The sequence below is a fragment of the Erythranthe guttata genome, chromosome 12, assembly GCF_056151865.1.
Source record: "Erythranthe guttata isolate IM_541 chromosome 12, IM_541, whole genome shotgun sequence".
Lineage (NCBI taxonomy): Eukaryota > Viridiplantae > Streptophyta > Magnoliopsida > Lamiales > Phrymaceae > Erythranthe > Erythranthe guttata.
In genome coordinates this window covers 19,042,994-19,059,517 of record NC_142544.1, presented here as the reverse complement: position 1 = coordinate 19,059,517, position 16,524 = coordinate 19,042,994, and the positions used below count along the sequence as shown (strand labels likewise).

The following is a 16,524-nucleotide window of genomic DNA, read 5'->3' as shown; positions in this document are numbered from 1 at the left end:
CGACTTACAAGGGATACCTCAAAAACGATTCCCATTATATATACAAACAAATTTACGTTCCATCTCTTTCATTCATAAACAATTTCGCGCACACACAAAAAGAAGGTTGTTTTGTTACCCTCCATTTTCGGAAGAGATCGAAGAATACAAAGTCGAAGAATTTCAAGTTTTTCTCATCTTTCTTTCTTCGCGGAAACGATCAAGTGGAGGAGAGAGAAAATATGGCGAGGTGTGTTAATACGAGTACAAAGCCGAGTTCATCATGGATGGCGGTAGCTCCTTCCCCTATTATATTTCCCCGTAAACCTTCAAATACTCCCGAATTGGAAACCATTGTAGAAGAAATCGAAGAAGAAGACGATGATTCATGACATTCATTTACGCAATATGATTCACAATTTTGTAAACAATTGTAGTTTTTTTTTTTTTTTTTTTCTTTTTATAATTTAAATTCATATACTAATCTTGATTTTAGAAGTAACTTTTAATTTTCTACGACAATCTCCTCGATCCTATACCTAATGCCGTATGATTTCGAGCGCTCGTTTCATGATTATTAAGATGGCTAAAACAAGATTAAAATTTTAAAATCTATTTTCCTATACTGAAATTAAATCCAAGAACATAAGCAAAATTCCACAACAAAATACAATAATTAAAAAAAAAAAAAAAAAAAAAAAAAAAACCAATAGGGCTAAGCTAGCACAGAGATGGTAGATGTGGGGCAACTAACATTAATGAACATTTACAACACTGTAATAACCTTAACTTTCACGAATAAGTACATCTCCGGTTAGTACGTAATTACAGATCTTTATGCATGCATGCATGCATGCATTAACTTACTGAAATTGTGATTCCAAAGATGTGAAGAAAACTAGGAAGAAGAAGAAGCTATACATACACGTGTCAGATTTCATTTTATTTATATTTCTCGATTTCTTGTGGGGAAAATGTTTTCAATTGATATGATGGAAGAATCAATTCATCAAGAAAGTTCCAAGTAGAAAAAATGAAGAGAGGAAAAAAGAAAGCCAGGAAATATGGATTCAGGTGAAGTGATTTCAGCTTTACGAAAAGTTGCCAACTCAAAAGCTACTACTTAAAGCTATGTGATCTGGAAAATTGAATAAAGTTATTGGAAAAGAAATTTGGTAGGGAAAGGGGCCCCCACCCCCCTCTCTCCTCCTTCTCCTTGTTATATATTATTACTCTCTCTCTCATTTCCTAAATGAATTAATATTGATAGTTTACTGAGATGGGATGAAGATTGGTTTAGTGTGTGTAATCTACACCAAAGCACGGTGAGAAAGGTATGTTTATATATATGTATGTATAGATATAAAAACAGGGCAATGCAGGGGTGGTTAGCGGTTAGCGGTTATGCCTGGCTCCTTGTATGCCATTTGCAGAGTACATCCGAAGGCGGTGGTGGCCTTTGTGGATGGCATACCAGGAGCTATGCATGCATCTACGCCTTCGCCTTCATTCTAATCGACATTTTCGTCGTCCATAATTATTTCTTCTTTGGTGCCTCTCACATCTTTTGTTTTTCTACAAGTTTCGAAATAGCATGATCGAATCCCTATATAAGCTCGCCGATCGCTGACCCGACGGGGAACTTAATTCAACTTCATGTGAAAAAGTGGAAGGTACTACTTGAAAGGTGGCGAGCATGGGCCTTCCGAAGATTACATTGTAATCTGAGGTATCCGGAAGTTATTTGTTCGTATTTTGACGAGTGGATGGACTCCTAGTGCCACGGTCCACTTTATCTGTCCTATTGGTCGAAACGGTCACCGGTGAAACCGTATATTGACGTTGTCACTGGCTTGATGTCCACGTCCAACTCCATTTGTCAATTATAGTCATAAAAAAGTACATTTTTACCCTTCGTGCACTCTTTTCGGCGATACTTCAACCTCCCTTGGCATTGGCCACCCACCGGGACTTGGCCCAAAAGCTCAAGGCCCATTTTAGACTTGGGCTTTAGCTTTTATCGTCCAGTAATCTTGCATGTGCGAGTTCGGCCCAACAGTACCGAACTGACCCCATCAAATGTTGTTAAGTAGGGAAAAAATATATATCTTTTGAAATGTTGAAAATGAATCAATTTAATGATATTCTTTTTATATATGATTTAATGTTACATACGTTGAAATTCAGGAAATTCAATTTCAATAGTGATAAAATATCAATTAGTAGTTAGTTTCAATCTAAAAACGGGCTACCTTGTCTTGACATTCATTTTGAAGTTGGTTCTTCCATTCTAAGATAAAGTAAAAGCACACGATACGAATATCACCATCGATTGGACGTCGTCGTATAATGCATATAGTGTGCATCAAATGTTGTCGAGTTGCATAGAGAAATAATGTAGATTTGAACATTGAATTTTATTTATTTATTAAAGTACTCCTACAAAATAAAAATAAATAAATCTCCATCATATATTTAGGGAACCCCTAATTGTATAGTTTAGGTTGATTGGAGAACATTAATAATGATAATTAATAAATAACCGTAATGGAGGAATATAAAGTTTGATAGTGGATTTTAGCCGGGTATGGGCAACCGTTCATAGTGGGCTGGATCTTGGGCCCCATACTCCTTTTTGTCGGCCCACCATACACTTTGCAGGCATGTCTTATTGGAATATTTAGTCTTAGAGGGCATTTTCGTCAATTTGTTCCATAAAGTATATGATAGTTTTATTTAAAAAATTAAATTATTATATTCTGTAATTTGAAATCATAATATATTGACACGTGGTGAAATACTCGTCTTGCGGTCTTGCCTTTATCATTCTAAATTAATTTATAAATAGGGTAAATTACGAACACCACCCTAACTTTAGGTTAAACTATGAAAAAGAACACGTCTATCTGTAATTACCAAAACCCCCGATCTTTGTTTCCGTCTTGCACCGACCTCCTTACGGTGTGATTTTTTCATGAAATCTTTTTTATTTCAGTGAATATTTCCCGGAGATTGCTAATTCTACTAGAAGAATAATAAAGATTCCGTATAAATGACTCCCTAAGGTTAATTTTTGTCTTGAAAAAGCAATATGAAATGCCACGTATGTAGGGGTAGAGTCGACATTTTTTCAGGAATAATCCCTCGATTCAAAAAAATTCGCTGAAAAATCACACAATAAGGGGGTCGTTGAAAGACGGAAACAAACATTGGAGGGTACTACGAAAAAACAAATGAACTACGAATAGGTGGGATGTTTTTTGTAATTTAACATAAGATTGGGGGATTTTCATAATTTACCCCATATATATAGATAGATAGATGCTTATCTTATGTAAGTGGTGAATTGGGGATGCTTATTCAGAAGAGCAAAAGATGAGATTGATTATTCATATTGTGTAATCTCAGAAACAATAGCATGTTCAATTATACTATACTATTATATGGGGCCATCCATATTCTCTACCCTTCTATTGGTTAGATAATAGTAATTATTTGTAAATAAACAATTAATTCCATGATGTGTTCAAAAAAAACAATTAATTGTGCATTGAACAGATATAAAGGCAATAATGGTGAGATAGATTTACCAGCTCCACTATATATATATATATTTAAGATTTGACTCGTTGAATTATTTCAATTATTTTCAGGGTGGAGCTTTACGCAACCCGCATTACCCTAATTTACCCACCCGCCCCCGCCCCCGCCCCCCACCCCCACCCCCCCTCCTTCCTATTCTCATCCCCATCATTAGATTCTTCTTCCCCTTGCCCCCGGCCCCCTTTCCTTTTTCCCCCACCATCTCCTTATACATATATACATACATCTTCCTTGTACGTATCTATCTACTTTCTCATTCTTCCTTCTTCTTCTATTTTTTTCTCTGAGGGGGAAGGGGGGAAAATAAATCATACAGCAGAATTAATTATTTATTATTTTATTATAAAATTAAGAAATGGGGAATATTGGGAGCAGCGGGGTGCACGGTAGGAGAAGAAATTCCAGCAGGCGGAGCCACCCGTCTTCGCCGCAGCCGCAGCCGGAGATCACGGCCAACCGCTATGTTTTCGCGGCGGCGACTCCGTACCCTCAGTCTCAGTCGCAGTACCCTAATCATCATCCTAACGCTCCTCCGCCCCCTTACCAGTACCCCGGTTATTACCCGCCTCCCCAGCCCGCGGCGATGCCGATGCCGATGCCCCTCCCGGCTCCCTACGACCACCACCACGCGGCGGCGCATGCCAATTGGGCTAACGGTCGGTACCCCTACCCCATGATGCCGCCTGCGCCTGCTCCGGCTCCGTACGTCGAGCATCAGAAGGCGGTCACGATTCGGAACGATGTTAATTTGAAGAAGGAAACGTTGCGAATCGATCCGGACGAGGAGAATCCGGGAAAGCATCTCGTCTCTTTCACCTTTGACGCCACGGTGGCGGGAAGGTATAACAGGGTTTTTCTTTTTTCCCCCTTTTTTTTCTTCTTTTTCTTAGAGCTCCTTTATGTTGATGATCATATACAATGATTCAGCAGGATTGCATTTCTCCTTGGTTTCTATATTTGAGTGGCATTTAATTGCTGGTTTATGGTTTTAGTTGAGTTTGTTTGTTCTGTGATATGCTCAACAGCCAACCGAGACCCTCGATTTTAGATGCTTTACGTGTCGTAAATAGACGGCAACTTACCTAGCTGATGATTGTGTGTTAAAGCTCATGTATGATTTCGATACCTAAATGATTTCTCAAGATTGAACTTTATAGCTTAGACGTCGACTCGAGTTATTAAATTTGACGAATTGATGTAAATCGCCTAAGTTGGTTTAGCTTTCCTAATATATAGTTTATGAAGGATCTCAATACAACTTGAGGGTTATTGTTTGTTGGAAGCTCATATTAACATTTCCAAGTAGATGGAGTTTGTTGAGATTCGTTTTGGTGGATAGATATTAACATAACGGTATTTTATTTGTCGCGTCCGCATTTAGTAGGTGTCCATACTTAGGAGGTTAAACGAGAGCCACTGCCACATGGCAAAGATTTTCCATATTACAATCCGGATAACTTGACATAGATTTCGAGTCCTCACATGATGACGTTAACTGCACATGATAATTTCATTTCGTCCGTTGCTTTTTTATTTCGAGCTTATATCAAAGACTATGCTAGATGCTTCTGTTGTGAGTAAGTCGAATTTTAAATTTCGTTGTTATATGCAGCATTACGGTCGTTTTCTTTGCGAAAGAGGGCGAAGATTGTTGCTTGACCCCAACAAAAGAAAACTTACATCCACCAATCGTAGTGCAATTCGAACAAGGTTTAGCTCAGAAGTTTAAGCAACCTTCCGGAACTGGGATCGACCTTTCGATGTTTGAAGATGGAGAATTGTCGAAAGAATTGGACATGGATGTTTACCCTCTTGCAGTTAAGGCAGAGGCGTCTCCTGATAACCAGAACGAAAGCTCCGACAGCGGGTCCACAAATTCCCAAATAACTCAGGCTGTGTTTGAGAAGGATAAAGGTGAATATCAGCTTAGGGTGGTGAAGCAAATTTTGTGGGTGAATGGAATGAGGTACGAGTTACAAGAGATATATGGTATCGGGAATTCTGTAGAGGGTGAATTTGATGCAAACGACCCTGGAAAAGAATGTGTTATTTGCCTTTCTGAACCACGAGATACTACTGTTCTCCCGTGTCGACATATGGTACACTCTCGATCTAGCTCATTCTCTAACCTCAGTTTATTATAATTTTGTTTGATTGAAACCAGATTTTGGCAATGATGAATTCTTGTTTTGATGCAGTGCATGTGCAGCGAGTGTGCAAAAGTTTTGAGGTTCCAAACAAACAGGTGTCCGATATGCAGACAGCCGGTTGAGCGACTTTTAGAGATCAAGGTCAGCAGTGGTGGTGATGAATGAATGATCAAAACTTTGCTGATGATGAATGACTGGGGGTTTTTCTGTAAAGTTTTTGTTTAATCTACTTTTTTTTTTCTTTTTTTAATTTACTTGCATTTGTTTGTTGGTTTGTTTTCTTGTTCTCTTCTTCTTTACCCGTGCTCTCGTTGCCCTGTACTTCCCAAGCTTCAATAACCAGACTGGAAGCCTCGTTGGTGGGCAAAAATACATCTGTAGTACACTATGATCTTATCTTCTTCTCTCGCTCTCTCTCTTTTTCTTTTTCTTTTTCTTTTTTATAATTTATTTTAGTGGATATGTTGTAGCTTATCAATTCATTTGAAGAATGGTTTTGAGAAGCAGTATTGATAATAGAGCCGTTGAATTCTCGATATATTATATTTTCTTCGTGTACTATGGTGTACAAACTACTATATTGCCTGTCATCTTAGATCAGTCGACCAATTTCTTGGCGACTCTCGTAGCGCCGCCATGTTTGGCAAGCAACCAAACTTTTTATTATTAATTGTACCATGAACATCCAACTTCACCAGCTGAAACTGCGTTTCTTAGTAATTTTTATCTAGAGATAATCAATGTTTGTCTTACCTTTTCCAAAAATATACATGTGTATGCCACAGTTGAAGTAAACCAGTATTTATAGAAACAAAATGCACACACCATTGCAGACACAGACCTCCATTAATTTCAAAAGGTAGATCTTTAAAAAAAAAAAAAAAAAAAAGGTAACAATAATAATAATGGATGATTAGATATTGAAAAATGATGGTGCAATGACAAGAATGTGACAAGAAACCAACAATACAATGAAATAAGGTAAGGGAGAATTAAGTTGTTTCTCAATTTTCCCACCTTAATCTGCCATTGCTGTCACCTTGATCTTTCTTCTCAACCTAATCATTATTAATATTTAAACCTCGCCTTCACCCGACTATGTTCTTCATTCATTCTCTTCCTCGATAAACCTCTAGTAATCGATTCGGTTTATTTCGTTAGCACGAAATTAGAGATGAAACTGTTGGTACTTATCCTATTCCCCTTACTTTTCCTTTTCTTCGCCGCACTAACTTCCGGCCAGTCGACGGGGGCAGCCGCCCCTGCACCTCCAGGCCCAACCAATCTGACCGTATCCTCGAGAAAGCCGGGCGATTCACCATATTCATCCGCCTATTGCAGAGCACCAAAGTGGCGGACCAGATCTACACACAGCTCAACAATTCAAACCAAGGCCTCACTGTTTTCGCCCCAACCGACGGCTCATTCTCCGGCCTGAAATCAGGCACGCTCAACTCCTTCTCCGACGAGCAGAAAACCGAACTCATCCAATTCCACGTCCTCCCTTCCTATTTCTCGCCGTCGCAGTTCGATACCGCGAGCAATCCCCTGCGCACGCAAGCCGGCGGCAGCGAAGAGCTTTTCCCCCTGAACGTAACCGCCTCGTCGACGGGGAATCAAGTGAACATCACAACTGGAGAGACGAACGCCACGGTGGCTAACACTGTGTACACCGATGGACAGCTGGCGGTGTACGAGGTGGACCAAGTCCTGCTCCCGCGCAGATTTTTCGTGCCCCTACCGCCGCCGCCGCCGCCGTTGAAGCCCGCTCAATCGCCGGAGTCTTCGCCAGGGTTTGGTGCTCCGGTCGTTGATTCATCTTCCGATGCAAATCGCCTTTATAAAGAGGCGCTCCGTGCTATGGCGTGTGCGGTGTTCGTTTTGGCATCATTTACATAAATAAATAATTTATGCTTGGTGCGATTTGTGGATCTTTAAAAACTTAAAATTGTATTTCTGTGTATATTGTGCAATATTTTATGATTTTAAGGACCAATGATATAATATTGAGAGTAAATTTATTTGCAATCAGATCCCTACATTTTGACACCAATTTAAATCATTCCATAAGACTGCAATTTTCCCGCCCATGGAATATAAATGTTCATGAAAATTGAAATATATGCACCAAATAAAGATCCTCTATCTGCAAATAATTTCGATTAGTGTAGAAATTTATACGAACACGAGTAATACTCAACGCAAGCTGCCTGCAATTTTCCTTCAATCGACTGTTATACATACAAATTTTCTGACTGTTATTTCCATGTATCAACTTTCCGGAGAGCAAATTACTAATATGCAATAATAAGCATTTAAAAAGGCCTAACAAAATGTAATGAGCTGCACCTATTGATTGATGGTGGTTAGTCAAAACTGCTATTCTTTATAAAAAAAAAATATATAATCGAAGCCTCTACTTATCATCCTCGGTGAAACAATCCGGTGAAACACAAGGGCGGTGTTAAAAATGAAAACCACCAAATCCACCACCACCACCACCGCCAGGAAATCCTCCTTCAAAGTGGAAGGTGTACTGTTGGCCACCTCCTCCTCCCCCAAATGGATTATAACCTCCACCACCCATTCCCATCCCTTCATCAATATCTTCACCACTGTCGTATCTTGTTCGTTTATCCTCATCGCCCAGAACCTGCAGTTAACATACGCCATTAGCTTGTCAGGGCTATAATGGGAAGAGGTAAATAAAAGAAGCAGCACCAGATTTATAGAAATGTCTCATTCGGAAGAATGAAGGGAGAAAAAATAACCTCATATGCAGCTGCTATTTCCCGAAATTTGGCTTCTGCTGCCTCTCTATTGTCGACATTTTTATCCGGGTGCCATTGTAAGGCGAGCTTCTTGTAAGCTTTCTTAATCTCTGACATGGATGCAGTTTTTGAAATTCCTAAAATCTTGTACCAGTCCTTTCGTTGGCTCAGTTTCAGTGACCTTTCAGCCTTCATTAAAACTTCACGGACACTCATATCCTGTTCAGGGTTGTTCATTAGATAACCTTCACATAAATCTTGCAAAAAGCATTCAGAACTAGATGACTTCTAAATTAAGTAGAATCAAGCAAACAAAATTACTTTACGGAGAAACCCTATTAAGGACAATTCTATTTCAGTGGGGTAGAGCCCGAATTTGTGTAACATTGTGTTTCAAGGAATATCTCAATCCATGGACGATTGAAGGAGTGCAAAGCAAAATCAAATTATACCAAAAGGACAGAGGTTCAAGCCCATTGTTGAGAACTGACATGGCAAGCCGTAGCAGTGTTCTTACTTAAGGCAACCCATTAAAACAATGGAAAATTCACGGTTTTAGTTATTGATTATAACAAACCTTTCAGGACACAGCCTAAGCCTCGAGAATCCGACCAAAAACATTACATCGGTACATACTACATACATACAAATATTAATCATAATGAAGAGAAAGACCGCTAGAATTCTTTATTTAAGTCAGAAAAACAATTAAGAAATATAAAACTTAAATCATTCTAGCTTAGGCAAACGACGAACCTGAGGTGACTTTTCAGCTGCTGATTTTAGGTCAGCGACAGCTCCTTCCCAATCTTCCACTAAAAGCTTGGCTTCACCTCTCTAGAAGATTAGTCCAAAGTTAAAAAAGGAAAATGCTAAACTAACCGTATAGTAAGACATCATTCATGCTACAATGTTTCTGACTTTTAAGAGGCCGTTGCAATATCACAAGATACGTACCTGGACTAGAGCTTCAACTTGATCTCCGTCAATATCAAGTACTTCTGTACAACTTGTCAGAGCATCTTTTCCTCTACCAAGTTTTACCAAGACTTTACACAATCCGAGATGAAGGTGAACATTATGTGCGGAATGGATCGGATCCAAGGCAAGAGCTGCTTTGTATTCCTCTACTGCCAGTCGAAGCTTACCCTTGCTTGCATTATCTTCTGCCTGCAAAAGATAAAAAAAAAAGTTATTTAGTTTTGAAATAAGATCAATACAACACGATCTTAATGTGGAAGTACGATGAATGATTAATAAGTGCTTACACTTTTAGTCTTTTTGAGGAGGTTTTTCAAAGCAAAATATGCTTTCTTCAGTTCAACATGCTCAGGGTCTAGACGAAGACCCTTCTGGTAATGTCTGAGGACAAAAAATATGAAACAACGTAAACACTCTCGAGTCTTGACACATCCTAATCTATTATATCATTGTATTTGAACAGGGGTACAAGGAAAACCATATAAATGTTTCCGAAACGCACCTAATGGCAACATCATGATCGGCTAAGTAATAGTAGGCACGACCACGCAACAGTAAAGCATCTAAATTATCGTCGTCTTCTTTAAGAATGTATCCTGTCTCTGATATGGCACTTGAATAATCTTTAGTTGCTATTAATAATCTCGCTCTGAGGAACTTGGCCTGCAAGGTAGCACCACCATCACAATTAGATGAATCCATGGGTTAGGTACTTAAGACAGATTAAGAAATGGAGCTTTCAATCAATTAAGAATGACAGTTAATTTAGTCACTCGGACAAATTTAAAGACAGACCTTGGAGCATGCTGGAGAGAAAACCATTACGACTTTTTCTATATATTCCAAGGCTTTTGTATAATCTCCTGAATCAAAAAGATCGTTAGCTGAATTTAAGGCACTCTGAGCTTGATGTAACTGAGAAAGCTCCTTCTCTGCCGCTGAATTCCCAGGCTTCAACTCCAGGAACTTTTTGTAGCTCTCCTCTGACTCATCATATCTACATTAGCCAAAAACATCCTGAATCAAATGATCTGTGAATTGTAACCGCGTCCCACCACAGTTTCTAATCAAGAATTGAAGAGTAATATCTCACAATGAAACAAATCTTTCTTACTCTTGCTCATAAGAAGTAAGAACATACAAACATATTCACTCAGTTTCACATAATTGAACACACAGACATTAGCTCATTCAGTAGCATCAGATTTTCCGCATTTAACTTCTCACAGTATCCTAAATTTGTTAGACGAATACTAAAATAAAAAATGTTACAACACATGAACATGACATCCTCGAAATCGAACTTAAAATCTGCTAATCGAACCTGCATATCTGACGAAGAATGGATGCTCGATGCGAATAAGCTTCTGATAGTGCTGGGTCTGCCTCTATAGCAGAATTAAGTTCGGCAAGTGCCTCACTGTATTTCTTCATTTTTATACTTTGTGAAACTCTCTCGAATAAAGCAGCAGCATCACCAGATTTTGCATCTGCATTCACATAAAGAAGGAAAGAGTTATAGCCACCTCAGTCCTATGCCACAATGAATTGGTGTTTATGTCAGTTAATGGTCACAATTAAATTTGGCGACTGAATTCAAGATAATGTCATATAAGTTCAAGTAGACAGCATATATCATCATGTATTCCATTGGATGCACGCACGAAGGAACCAGAAAAAAATGAGACAATAAGTGAATCCAACAGATTAACATCATATACAATAAGCAGATTTTGAACATTTCTTATCCATCCCATCAATGCATGTCAATCAACAATCAATAAATATTTTTAATAGATTCTCAGACAAAATGCATAACGAAGAATGTCAACAATATCACCAATTTCTTCTAAAGAAAGTGATCGAAATACTGAGTCCCACAAAAGCTTCAGTCCAAAGTGAAGTAAACGCACAATCCAACAGACCCCAAATAAATATTATCCTCAAAGATCAATGGCAAGTATTGTTTCATTATCCCGTGTAATTATCTTGATATCGCAACAAGTCTATGCAATGTCTAGACACTAGAAGTCATAGATGTGATACAAATCGGCATTTACATTGCAGTCGATTATTTACATTTGGAATCCACAAAAAAATCCAATTATACACACCTCTTTAAAATAAAATTCTAATATCAAAATGAAAAAAGGAGGGGCATTGACAATAAACTTAACTTGACCTACAACTGCACAAAGAACTAATTCAATTCTTTTTTTTTTTTAAACTTAAAAGCAAAAATACTATCTTAACCGCAATTAAAATAGATCAATCCAATTGATACACGCACAGCGCGTAATAAATGAAGAAATTCAAAACTAAATGTCACCTGTAGCAGCAACAAGCGGTTGGAGGAGGATTAGCTGACAACAAAACACGAAATTAAGAATAAATATCGTATACATAAATCCTCTCCATGCCAACAAATCAAAACCACCACCGCAGAGCTTCATCCGAATCTCCATCTCAAAACCCCCCTCCGATGCTCGTAAATTTTTTTACAAGTAAATGAAAATCATAGATACAATCGGAGATTTGTTGATATGAAATGGTGTTCGGTGATTTACGAATTCGAGGATTTTATTGAGCGAGAAGTGTAAATATTAGTGTTAAGATTACAGCAATTAGAAATTTCATCGAGGTGAGTAAACCCCGTCGGTATTTGAAGGATTTGTGCGTCATTCCACGTTGTGTTGACCTATAGCTGGCTACCACGTGTACCTTGAGCTCTGTTGTGGGCGCTGTATGTACTAATCAACAGTCGCCACGTGTACTTCTTCGGTATTACTTTTTCACAAATTAGGAAAATAATTTATGACTTGTAATGCTGACCAATCTGGCGTAGAACAAAAGAGAACATGAAATTATAAGAGATCATATTTTCTTACCAATATTTACTTAGGTTTAATGTGTCACACATTGACTTATATAGCTAGAGTATGATTTATGTTTTTCGTGTAGTATACGAATTTATTGCGGAGTCCAGAGGCTCAAAATAAAAATATGAATGTATAATTTATGGTTCACTAATAAAATTAATAGGAGTAGAAAATGGAAATTTTGGATCAGAATTAGTGCTTTCGAAAACAATCAATTTTAAGGCGATTTTCTTTCGAAAAATAAATCGTACAAATTGAAAATAGGGATTTAAAAAATTGGGCCCAATTGGGGTGCACTTTTGAAGTGTATTTGGGCCCAAAAACCCACTAAAAGACACTTACCAAATTGGACAATTCAGAATCAAAGTCCGGGCCCGAATGCCCTTATAAGTAGCTTTCATACTTTTATTTTCTATTAGAAAATAATATTTCACATAGTGAATATTTTTTACTGGTAATTTGGTTTTTCTTCGGCTCCCGTAGAAAATGGACAAATAATCCGTTCAAGCTAGAAGATCATTTCATACGTTGTACTCTGACGGCTTATGAGATTCTACACCTGGTGAGATACACTATATGGTTTTAAACCGTAGATCTACACAAATATAAGCGCACACACACACATGGATGTGTGTTTGTGTAGATCGATGGTGTAAAAATACATGTAAAAAATAAAAAAATTACACCATTCTAAAAGCTTGATAAAAACTCAAACAAGTTGAACATTCGTTCAGCTCAACTCTATTAATTTACAGCCTTAATCCTATCCTGAATGTCCAGTTTCTTATTGGACGTCCGTAGTTTAAATCAGAAGAAGAAATCATTATACGGTCACTACAATAAGCATAACACCACCCCAAACACACAAACACACGCACAAAAAAGATACCAACCGATACAAACCAAACACAGTAGAGTAAGAGAATATCAAACAACTTCTATTTCTTCAACACACTGCAAGAAAACATTGTATAATTAGAGCATGGACACCAATTGAGCATGCAATAATTAGCTAGTAATGTATGTAATAACTTTTTTTAATCTTTCGAAAAATGTGTGGGGAAGATGCTAATATCAAAAGGAGGAGGTTGCTTAGATGGAAATGAAAAACTTACTTGTATAAATAGGCTGCAATTCCAAGAATTATACAGAGCAAAATGATGTCGATGCAGAAATTCCGACTTGATCTCAGCTGCAGCAACATAACCAAAAGATCCATTAAGGATAGTGACATTTGAAAATTAATGTTGTGCTGTGATTACTCTTGGTTGATTATTGTAAGTCAGAACATCGATGAGATAATACCCAAGTCACAATGTATATTTCAATTTAAAAGTTATATATATATATATATATATATATATATATAGTAATATATAATGATTTGTCGGTTGTACTTATTATGCATCCCAAGAGGCGCAGGCCTGTAGGAATTACAATAAAACAGCATTTACAAATCGAAGAATTGAACAGAACCTGTTGAACAGTGTCTTTCAGTCTGACATTGGTATTTTTCAGGTCAGATGTTGCCTTGTCCACCTACACGCAGTCAACAAAAAAATCTTAGAATTCACCGACATAAAGTCAAACTACTGCTGAGCAAAGTGGCAATTAGTCATCATAGCTAGGAATTGTCTACATAAAGTCAAGATGCTGCTCAATAGTGACAAGTGTAGGACTACACGCTATGCTTTAATTGCACGCTTGAGCCACTAAACAAGCTGATATTGTTAGAGCTTTGTGGGAGGAAGCCATAACAAAACGGTCAATTTCGTCTGTAAGACAACATTTTATTCTTTTGAGGTCATTCAAATTGTCCTTGGAACAATTTATATTAAATCACCACTTAACTAGAGAACCATTTATAAAGCTTTTGCTTGCATAGCAGAAATTTCAGAAAATATTATGGGGAGAAAACCATCAGACAGCATAGGACACCAAGAAATAGACAAAAAAGTGTGACATGGAAATATAAAATGACTCAGAACTCGTAAACCATAGTTACAAGTTTGTATCTGCATTTCTAACCTTAGTGTCAATCTCATCCATCAGAGGAACTTGCCTATCAAACTCCTGCAAGAAAATGAATGCATATTTAAACAGATGAAATGTGGGGAAGCAGCAAGATATTAGCAACTAAACAGTATTAAAAAATAGCATGAATAAAGAAGAAAGATAACCTCATTCATATCACTAGCCATGTTTTTTAATGTATCCAGACCTTCTGCTATGACGTCCAACCCTTGTTCCTGTTTTAACATCATCATAGAATGTGACAATATGCAATCAACAACTGTACACTACGCATTTCAAGAAAAAACACGTGCCTGTTTTATTTTTCTCATTTCATACTCTTGCCTGAACTGACTCGATTCTTCAGTCTGCTGAAAGTATTCATTGTCGAAACGCCCATCTAGAAAAGATCAGCATTAACACATAAGATAATAACAGTAAAAAAGACTGAGCTGAAAACAGAAACAGAACAAGAATTTTACACCAACACACAGTTTAATACACAGGACAATTTAAGATATGAACAACATAGACAAAACCTGAATCAAATTTGATTTCTGTACGAGGAGCTGAAGTTCCCCAACCCCCAGATGATTTGGGTGCCGCTGCAGAGCCATCTGGTATGGCTTGAATTCTATCAGGCAAGGCAAGGACCAGATCATTACGTGCAGTTAGTTCTTCTGTTGAAAGTCCTTTAATCTGGAATAAAGACCATCATCAATGTTGAAACAAACTTCATAACATCAAACGAATGCAGTTTTTCTCGAGGGCAACATAGAAAAGTGAAATAAACTAGATCCTAAAGGCTACAAATGAGATGAAACTCTGACTGACTGCAGAGCTGCACTACTTCATCACAAATCACAAAGCAAGGAGCGTATGATTTTGTTTCTGCATAGCAAGACTGGTTATATCAGTCATACAAAAAGAGAAGGTGGTTGTGCGCCGAAAACTCTTCTTGGAATTTTCAAGTCTTGCATATCATAATGGATCAAGATCATAATATCGAAATACATGTGGCTGCACATGCTTCTTAGTCATTTTAGAGACAATACTGAACGACTGTCCAAAACTAACATTTAAAGATCAAGAAATTTATAAGTGAAATCATAATTTTTAATGCTTTGAGATCTGGAATTCAGAGATAAACTTAATCGACTTCCAGATCCTTATAACGACAGTCCAAGACGGTGTGAAAGTTGCCCAGGAATAAAGACAGAAAGATTAAGAGTGTATGTTCCCAAATGTCATACATATTCGATTTAGGGCCAGTAGTTCTAACTTAATCCAAGTTCCACTTAAAATAACCCAGACCACTCGATACACTGATGAACAAAACCCTAATTGAACATTACAATTCTGCAAACAAGCAGTTAAACACACATCTCTAATTGAAATGACAAACTCTCTAGAATACCTTTTTAACAGCTAACCGCTGCAATTTGGGGACCTCTTCGAACAATCGAGCCTTGGTCCTCCGAAGCTCGGCGTTGATCGCAACAACCGACGCCCTATTCTTCTCACTTGAAGCTGTCTCCGCTTTCTATCAAATTCAAAAAAAGAAAAATTCAAAGTTCAATTGCATTTAGTAAAGTAAAAAGTATAAAACAATAAATTGTACTACTGTCTAGTATGTTAAACCTGAAGAGCGGACTCGATGTCGGACTCTACTGCAGCGTAGAGGCGGGCGAAGGCGTCGTCACCGGAGATGTTGGTGTCCTTCTGCGAGACATCGTATTTGTCGTACTTTTTGCAGATCGTGTCCACACGAGTCAGTATATCGATCACACTCATTTCTACGCCTCTTTCAAATTCTATATTCCTTAGTATAAAAAAGGCCACTAACTTATTTTCCGGCGAGAGATTTTGATGCTCCGAGCAAAGTAGAATTGAAGTCAGTGAGATTTAGTTCTGTGCAGACTTTATCTCAATTGTCCAAACTACCCTCGGAAGATCATCAATAAGGGGACGTTTGGCCCTTTGGTAGCCTTAGGACTGACAATTAAACGAAAAATTCAATTTCCGACTACTCCGATATGGAATTTTTCGATTTCAAAACAATATTTCCAAAAATTTTGAATCAAAATTAAATGTGCAAGAAATTTCGGGTTTCCATTTTAAAAATGAAATATTTAATTTCACAAAATT

At 37.7% G+C, this 16,524-nt stretch overlaps 4 protein-coding genes and 1 long non-coding RNA gene across 6 annotated transcripts; 3 read left to right on the top strand and 2 right to left on the bottom strand.

Moving 5' to 3' along the window:
- The first annotated feature begins 1,197 nt into the window (after positions 1-1,197).
- Positions 1,198-2,165, top strand: LOC148766676 (uncharacterized). The gene is made up of 2 exons (XR_016034980.1): positions 1,198-1,313; positions 1,562-2,165. It is a non-coding gene; the product is annotated as an uncharacterized LOC148766676 (long non-coding RNA).
- A 1,382-nt stretch (positions 2,166-3,547) lies between these two features.
- Positions 3,548-6,270, top strand: LOC105956682 (putative E3 ubiquitin-protein ligase LUL2). Its single transcript, XM_088826997.1, has 3 exons — positions 3,548-4,422; positions 5,195-5,681; positions 5,781-6,270. The coding sequence occupies exons 1-3, from the start codon at positions 3,938-3,940 to the stop codon at positions 5,895-5,897; spliced, it is 1,089 nt and encodes a 362-aa protein (XP_088683123.1). The 5' UTR covers positions 3,548-3,937; the 3' UTR covers positions 5,898-6,270.
- A 488-nt stretch (positions 6,271-6,758) lies between these two features.
- LOC105956681 (fasciclin-like arabinogalactan protein 12) lies at positions 6,759-7,763 on the top strand. Its single transcript, XM_012980559.2, is given in 2 exon segments — positions 6,759-7,024; positions 7,027-7,763. Coding segments are annotated over 2 exon segments (723 nt in total). The 5' UTR covers positions 6,759-6,906; the 3' UTR covers positions 7,632-7,763.
- Positions 7,764-7,922: 159 nt separating this feature from the next.
- On the bottom strand, positions 7,923-12,320 carry P58IPK (DnaJ P58IPK-like protein). The gene is made up of 9 exons (XM_012980558.2): positions 11,814-12,320; positions 10,809-10,974; positions 10,280-10,481; positions 9,987-10,147; positions 9,772-9,865; positions 9,461-9,673; positions 9,260-9,340; positions 8,504-8,722; positions 7,923-8,385 (listed from the first exon to the last, which is right to left on the bottom strand). The coding sequence occupies exons 1-9, from the start codon at positions 11,947-11,949 to the stop codon at positions 8,197-8,199; spliced, it is 1,461 nt and encodes a 486-aa protein (XP_012836012.2). The 5' UTR covers positions 11,950-12,320; the 3' UTR covers positions 7,923-8,196.
- Positions 12,321-13,043: 723 nt separating this feature from the next.
- Positions 13,044-16,297, bottom strand: SYP71 (syntaxin of plants 71). Of its 2 annotated transcripts, XM_012980557.2 has the most exons (9): positions 16,018-16,297; positions 15,794-15,919; positions 14,916-15,075; positions 14,691-14,776; positions 14,544-14,612; positions 14,392-14,436; positions 13,840-13,902; positions 13,479-13,555; positions 13,044-13,317 (listed from the first exon to the last, which is right to left on the bottom strand). In XM_012980557.2, exons 1-9 carry the CDS (start codon positions 16,168-16,170, stop codon positions 13,302-13,304), a joined length of 795 nt encoding a protein of 264 aa, XP_012836011.1. In that variant the 5' UTR covers positions 16,171-16,297; the 3' UTR covers positions 13,044-13,301. The 2 variants fall into 2 exon arrangements, with proteins under 2 accessions (XP_012836011.1, XP_088683124.1); XM_088826998.1 differs by lacking the exon at positions 13,044-13,317 and having other exon boundaries at positions 13,475-13,555; positions 16,018-16,296.
- Between the last annotated feature and the right edge of the window lie 227 nt (positions 16,298-16,524).

What these genes read in the sequence shown, in the direction of transcription:
- P58IPK (XM_012980558.2), bottom strand. Translation starts at nt 11,949, where the DNA reads ATGGAGATTCGGATGAAGCTCTGCGGTGGTGGTTTTGATTTGTTGGCA. An exon ending in ATTCTTCGTCAGATATGCAG is followed by an intron (nt 10,482 to 10,808) that starts GTTCGATTAGCA and finishes TGGCTAATGTAG; the next exon opens with ATATGATGAGTCAGAGGAGA. An exon ending in TCCTCAAAAAGACTAAAAGT is followed by an intron (nt 9,674 to 9,771) that starts GTAAGCACTTAT and finishes TATCTTTTGCAG; the next exon opens with GCAGAAGATAATGCAAGCAA.
- SYP71 (XM_012980557.2), bottom strand. Translation starts at nt 16,170, where the DNA reads ATGAGTGTGATCGATATACTGACTCGTGTGGACACGATCTGCAAAAAG. An exon ending in AGCGGTTAGCTGTTAAAAAG is followed by an intron (nt 15,076 to 15,793) that starts GTATTCTAGAGA and finishes TCTTTATTCCAG; the next exon opens with ATTAAAGGACTTTCAACAGA. An exon ending in TGAAAGACACTGTTCAACAG is followed by an intron (nt 13,556 to 13,839) that starts GTTCTGTTCAAT and finishes ATGTTGCTGCAG; the next exon opens with CTGAGATCAAGTCGGAATTT.
- LOC105956682 (XM_088826997.1), top strand. Translation starts at nt 3,938, where the DNA reads ATGGGGAATATTGGGAGCAGCGGGGTGCACGGTAGGAGAAGAAATTCC. An exon ending in GACGCCACGGTGGCGGGAAG is followed by an intron (nt 4,423 to 5,194) that starts GTATAACAGGGT and finishes TGTTATATGCAG; the next exon opens with CATTACGGTCGTTTTCTTTG. An exon ending in TTCTCCCGTGTCGACATATG is followed by an intron (nt 5,682 to 5,780) that starts GTACACTCTCGA and finishes GTTTTGATGCAG; the next exon opens with TGCATGTGCAGCGAGTGTGC.